Source organism: Marmota marmota, unplaced genomic scaffold (genome assembly GCF_001458135.2).
Source record: "Marmota marmota marmota unplaced genomic scaffold, marMar, whole genome shotgun sequence".
In the NCBI taxonomy this organism is placed as follows: domain Eukaryota; kingdom Metazoa; phylum Chordata; class Mammalia; order Rodentia; family Sciuridae; genus Marmota; species Marmota marmota.
This window is the reverse complement of record NW_026000185.1, coordinates 7,715,923-7,721,896: the sequence shown is the minus strand read 5'-3', so window position 1 is coordinate 7,721,896 and position 5,974 is coordinate 7,715,923. Positions and strand designations below refer to the sequence as shown.

At 54.1% G+C, this 5,974-nt stretch overlaps 2 protein-coding genes across 2 annotated transcripts in view; one reads left to right on the top strand and one right to left on the bottom strand.

The window, feature by feature from the left end:
- Ptx4 (pentraxin 4) lies at positions 1 to 4,012 on the bottom strand. The gene is made up of 3 exons (XM_015491547.2): positions 3,798 to 4,012; positions 2,409 to 3,066; positions 1 to 1,624 (listed from the first exon to the last, which is right to left on the bottom strand). Exons 1-3 carry the CDS (start codon positions 3,936 to 3,938, stop codon positions 984 to 986), a joined length of 1,440 nt encoding a protein of 479 aa, XP_015347033.2. The 5' UTR covers positions 3,939 to 4,012; the 3' UTR covers positions 1 to 983.
- Positions 4,013 to 5,933: 1,921 nt separating this feature from the next.
- Telo2 (telomere maintenance 2) overlaps positions 5,934 to 5,974 on the top strand; it is a 12,847-nt gene continuing 12,806 nt past the window's right edge. The window contains exon 1 of the mRNA XM_015490969.2: positions 5,934 to 5,974. This exon is cut by the window's right edge and continues 427 nt beyond it. The gene's annotated coding sequence lies outside the window, so the exon portion shown is untranslated.

Sequence of the window (5,974 nt, the reverse complement as noted above, 5' to 3'; positions counted from 1 at the left end):
ACTTGTCTAAAATAAAATTGTGTCCACTCAGGGTTGGGGTGTGGCTTGGTGGCAGAGTGCTTGCCTGCCACACATAAGGTCAATCCTCAGCACCACAAAACAAAAGAAGTCCAAAGATCTGTAGGAGAATGCACATAGCAGCTTTACTCATAGTACCTAAAAGCTGGAAATAACCCACATGCCCATCGGCTGGGGAATGATGGACAAAATGTGGTCCATTCACACTATGGGGTGGCACTCAGCCACCATGTGCTGTGTGAGTCCACCTCGGAGGTGACCAGGACAGGCAAATCCATGCAGAAGAGGGTCACCAGTGCTGGGGCAGGTGTGGTCACTACAGGGGCAGTGCTGAGCAGCAACTGAAATACTCGAAAACTACATCATGTGGATGGTTGCACAGGTCAGTATTCTTGCTAAAAGTCTTTGAAGTATACACTTAAATTGGTGCACTTTATAATGTGAAAATGATACCTCGTGAAGCTGATGAAGCAGCATAGCTGGTCTATCCTCGATGTCATCAGCCACCAAGCACGAGAGAACAGGACTGACCAGTTGGCCTCAAAGGCTCCCAGTGTGCCTGGGGAGGGACTGTAGTCTTGAGGGCCAGGAAGCACACGCTGAAGCCTTTCCACAGGGATGCGAGAACAGCTCTCACCCATAGGAACCTTTCCCAAGTGCCCTGAGAGGTGGCAGTGACATGGCAGATGCTGTCTTTGCTGTCTTGAGGAAGGGGAACCCCCAGAAACAAGACTTCTGTTGGCCTTTCATCACTTCAAGGCCACTCAGGGTGACCTGAGGCTTTGAAGGCGCAGCACAAAAGAACACCACAGCCTGGGAAGAGGCAGCTCTGGTCTCCAGCAATTCCACCCACCCCACCCCATGCAGGAATGCCCTGGACAGCACATGGGGGCCCTGTGGAATGGGTGGAGGCTTGCTACTCCTGCTAACCCAGAACATGACCACACCCCCAGTAGGGTGAGGCCTTATGGACAGAGCTCCAGACAGGTGCAGTTGGCCCTCTGCACAAACTTGCCTACCCATGAGGCATTGGCCAGTGTCAGGATGGCACCAGTAGGGAGCTCCTTCCCGATGGCAAGGTTCGCAACCTCTCCAGGGACCAGTGCCCGGTCCCAGATGGCCAAGCCAGACATGCTCCCCACAAAGGCCTCAGATCTGTCAAACCCTCCACCAACACTGTCTTGCTCCTGGCCCAGCACAAGGGACCCTCCAGGAGGGATCTCATAGCCCTCCCTAAAGCGGGAGCCAGTGGCCACTAGCCTGCGGTCCACATGGAGCCAGTACTTGCCCTGGACAGATGTCCAGATGATACAAATGTGGTGCCACTGGCCATCTAGCAGCAGCTGCAGAGGCAGCTCCCTGAAGGCTGGGTCTCCGATCACAAAATGGAGGGACCCGGGGATCAGTGAGTCTCGGCCATGCAGTACCACCTTGTTGTCATTCTCTTCAGTGGCGTAGGAGAGGAGGGTGCCCAGGTGGCCAGAGGATGTGCGGACCCAGCTGCAGAAGGACAGAGCTCGTAGGGCTGTGAGGAAGCTGGGGCTGAGGAAGATCACGTTCTCAGGGGAGGCATCCGGGAATGTGAACACGGGACCCAGGTTGCAAACTAGAAACAGAGGGAGGGGGAGTCAGCCCTGCAGCAGGAGCCCCAGAAATGGTCCTCACTCTGGAGGGTGGATTTGCGGGGCCCTGCAGCCACACCTCCTGGAGGACAGCTTGAGCTAGGAAGCCTGAGGGTTCCTCTAGTTCCTCTTGCTTGCCCTCAGGATGTGCCACCCCCAGGCAGGAACTGAGAATGAGGTTAGCCTTCCCAGGGAGCCTTCAGTCCCTAGTTAAGCCTGAGCTGTCTCCTAAGAAGGGGAGCAGATGACCATTAGCACCAGGGCACCTCTGGATGCTGTAACAAATTGCTACAAATTTAGTGTCTTTAAACAGCCTAGGCTTACTATTTTATGTTTTTGGAGGCTAGAAGCCTGATGCAAGTCTTAAAGAGCCCAAATCAAGGTGTCTCAGGACCAGCTCCTTCTGGAGGCTCCAGAGAGACATAATCTCCTGCCCTTCCCAGCTACTGGAGGCACTAGCCATCCTTCCTGTCTTCAGAGTGCATCCCACCAACCTGTCTCTGTCCTCATGTCCCCTTCTCTGACCCTCCCACCCCCCCTATCTGAGTCCTGTGTTTACACAGGGCCATCCAGTAATTCAGGACCTAACCAGCTCTGCAAGAGGTGCTTCTTCAACGTGAGGAACAGGGGGCCCAAACTGCTGGGACCCACAGATAGGAGACCACCTGGATGAGGAGCAGGGTGGAGGTGGCAGGGGCACCACGGGTTCAGGAGGAGCTACAGGAATCTTGTAAGCCATGGGGAGGGGGCCAGGCCTGTGGCACTTACCTTCTCCTGATCCCTGAGGAGGATCCCTTGGGACTGCAGCAGCCCCACCAGGTGCCCAATGGCTGCTTGGGGCTGGGGGCTTCTGTGTGCCCAGGAGATGGGCAGTGAATTCCCGGGACTCCGTTGGGTGAGGAGCAAGGTCCTGCCTATCTGTCAGCAGCATCAGTGGGCCCGGGTGCACAGGCTGAGCTGGAGTTGGGGCTGGGGTCCACCCTGGGGCTGCAGTGCCAGGGCTGGCCATCTGTAGTTGACCCTCGAGAGCAGCCAGCCTGGCACCCTGGCTGTGGACCTGGTGTGTCAGGCTCACCAGTGCATCCTGCAGGGCCTGTGTGCCCAGGGCCAGGCCTGAAATGACATCCCTCTGTGTCTTCTGCTCCTTTCCTGCCTGTACCCACTGCCTGGTTTTCTCAGTCAGGGCCAAGTCCAAGGCCTGCAGTCGCATGTCCATCTTCCGGCTTCGGTGCTGAGTCTTCCTCACCCAGGCCTTCAGGTGGGCCAGGTCCCCCTGGATGGCGGCCTGTGACCTGTTGACTGTCAGAGCCACAGCCTGGCTCTCCTCTGCCAGGCTCTGTAACTGGGCATCAATGTCATAGGACATGTTGTAGTTGTTGGCAATGCCCTTCAGCTGTGTTAAGGTCACTTCTTGGAAACTCCGAAACTGTAAAGAGGACACAGCAGTTATGAGGGGCCAGGATAGGGCAGGGATAAGGCCTTCCTGCTCACACCTCAGAAGAACCTCTGTGTTCTGGGCTCGTGGTCAGCGCTGCATAGTGACCCTTGCCATGACACTAGGAGATGCAGGTAGGGGCCCAAGCTCAGAGGGGGCGATGGAGCCCAGGCCCCACTGCAGCATTGGGGAGCATGGGTTCTCCTTGCAGTCTCTGATCCTCCCCCACATCCCAGGTTCTAAATGGCCACCGCCAGTTGCTTCAGTTGCAGGCAGGCTGGGCTGGGCTGCATGTGTGCTTGACTGGGCTCAAAGCAGAAACTTGTGGTGCTGGGGCACTGTCTGCAGACCCCACACAGGAGTCTGGGGGCCACCCATGCCTTCTGCTTTGAGGTAGACTAGGGACCTCATGGCTCCCACACCCAGTGTTTGTGCCCAGCACCATCGATTCCCTAGACCCCACAGCTGTGCTCCTTAGGCCTTCCAGAGCCTCCATACAGACTCTGGTCCCCTGCCAACCACACATCACTCCGCTTATTTTCAGAGTAGAGCCCGGCAAACTCTTCCTGGTTTTCAGTTGTAGGGTAGGGCACTGCTAACTGCTAGCAAGAACCACAAACTGCTTGGATTCTTGGCTCACAGTTCACACCTGCCGCTACAATTGTTCAACATCCAACCTTCATTTGTTGCCAATTTTAAAAATCCAAGAGTGGTACACCTACCTGCTCTTCTAGTCTACGGAGCCTCTCGAAAAATGGTTTTCTTTGCCCTGCTGATCCAGCTTTCTGCAGTGAAGCCCCATGTAGATACATGGGCACCAAAACCAGGAGGAGAGACAGGGTCATCCTCCCTGGCCAACCCATGCTGAGAGAAGAGGGGGCTCCAGCAATCTCTGCAGGATACAGGAGATGGCCTCGGCCCCAGTGTCTGCCTCGTCCCCCACTCCTCCTGGCTCTCCAGTTGAGCGGTTTTCCTTCCATGGCCCTGGCTGGCGGTCAGGCACTTCCTGCCATCTTAGGGAAAGGCATCTGCCTTCAAGCCTACTGGCTCTGTGGGTCCCAGGTTCCCAGGGAAACAAGCTTAAAACAGCGCAAACAGCTTTTCTGGAAAGCTACTCTGCTGGGGCAAGGACTTGTCTTGTGAGCTCAGAGGTGGGCGAGCACTGATGGCTTTACCAGAAGCACATCGACTCATGTTACCACCAAAAAGTTGAAGAAGGACAGGGAACCCAGCAGGGGCCTGGAAGTCACTGGAGTCAGGTCTGTGTTGGTGCCAGCATCCCAGCCATGCCCAGCCACATCCTGTGAGGCTTTCTCTCCCTTGGAAAGGGAACTGAAATGTGATTGGCCATCACCTTATTTTTTCCTCAGGACTGGGTGATTTTGATTTGTATGTATTTATTGTCTGCTTTTTCTTTTATGGTGCAGGGATTTGAATTACGGGCACTCTACTACTGAGCTTCATCATCAGCTCTTTTCTTATTTTGAGACACGGTCTTGCCAAGTTGCCCAGGTCCTCCTACCTCAGCCTCCCAAGTTGCTGGGATTATGGGAGAGCACGATGGTGCCCAGCTTGATTATTTTTTATTTTGTCCTTAGAGAGGGTCTCACTCTGCTGCCAAGGCTGGTTAAAGCAATGCTCCTGTCTCAGCCTTCCAAGTTGTTGTTTCTTCTTCTTCGTCTTCTTCTTCTTGGTACCAGGAATTGAACCAGGGTTGCTTAACCAGAGTTACGCCCTCAGTCACACCCTATATATTTTGAGACAGGGTCTGGCTGAGTTGCTTAGGGCCTTGCTAAATTGTGGAGGCTGACTTTGAACTTGCAAGACCCTTTCTCAAGATAAAAAACATAAAGGGCTGGGGATGTGGCTCAGTGGTTAAGTGCCCCTGCGTTTAACCCCTGCCCAAGAAGGATGCTTGTTATGTTTGTGGAATGAATATGTTTCCAGATTTCCCCCCACATTCACCTCTGCTGAAATGTCACCCCTTCCCAAAGGGGAAGCCTACCTACTCTCCAGGGAGGTCATTAGAACATTCTAGTTTTTTTATTTTCCATCCTGGGGGCAAACCCAGGACTTCATGCACTCCCAGCAAGGGTTCTACTACTGTATTACCACTTTGCCTCAAGGGGGTGCTCTGATAAACCCAGCCTAATTCCCTCTTAAGATTGGGAGCCATCTCCTCACAAGGCATGAAAAGTTAATTTCGGCTTTACTATATATTACTGCGATTTCTAAACTTGCTTGGAATGCCTGCCGGTGCTTTGAACTCACCCATGCCTGGCTTTCCCTGGCCAGATAAGGACCCTCTCTGAAACTAGTGGCGCCTCATAAATTCTGATGTTGGGATCTAAATTTACTCCCTAAGTGCTGGACCATTAACCTGCCTTTGTGTTATGCTTGTTAAAATCCTGTTATCTGTAAGTTCTCAAGACTCCCGCCCCCCAAACACTTTTTGCAACTTTCTGAGCTATAAAGGTGCCCTCCTAGAGAGCTGCGGGGCTGTCTTCTGTCCCCACTGGTTTTGGGAGAGACAGCCTCAGCCGGTAGGAATTACAAGCTTGCTTTATTTTGATTTAAATTGGGGTTGGTGGTCTTTTCTTTGAGTGATGGTTAATAGTTCCACGCCAGGATGTCCAGGAGGTTGGCCGCCAGCCCTAGGACCTAGGGAGTCCTCGACACGTGGCTAGAGCAACTGTGGAACGGAACCTGAGGCTTCACCTCGTTAGTTTACACAGCACCTTCCCAGCGGCTACCAGATCCCATCACCCGCCTCCGCTGCGTGCAGCCTGCACTCAAAGCGTTTGAACTCAAGCGCAGTGGAGAGCAGAGCCGCTGGGGAGCGCAGGCGCAACCCACAGTCACGTGGCCGCGGGTCCCGGTCCCATCTAGAGCACACCCG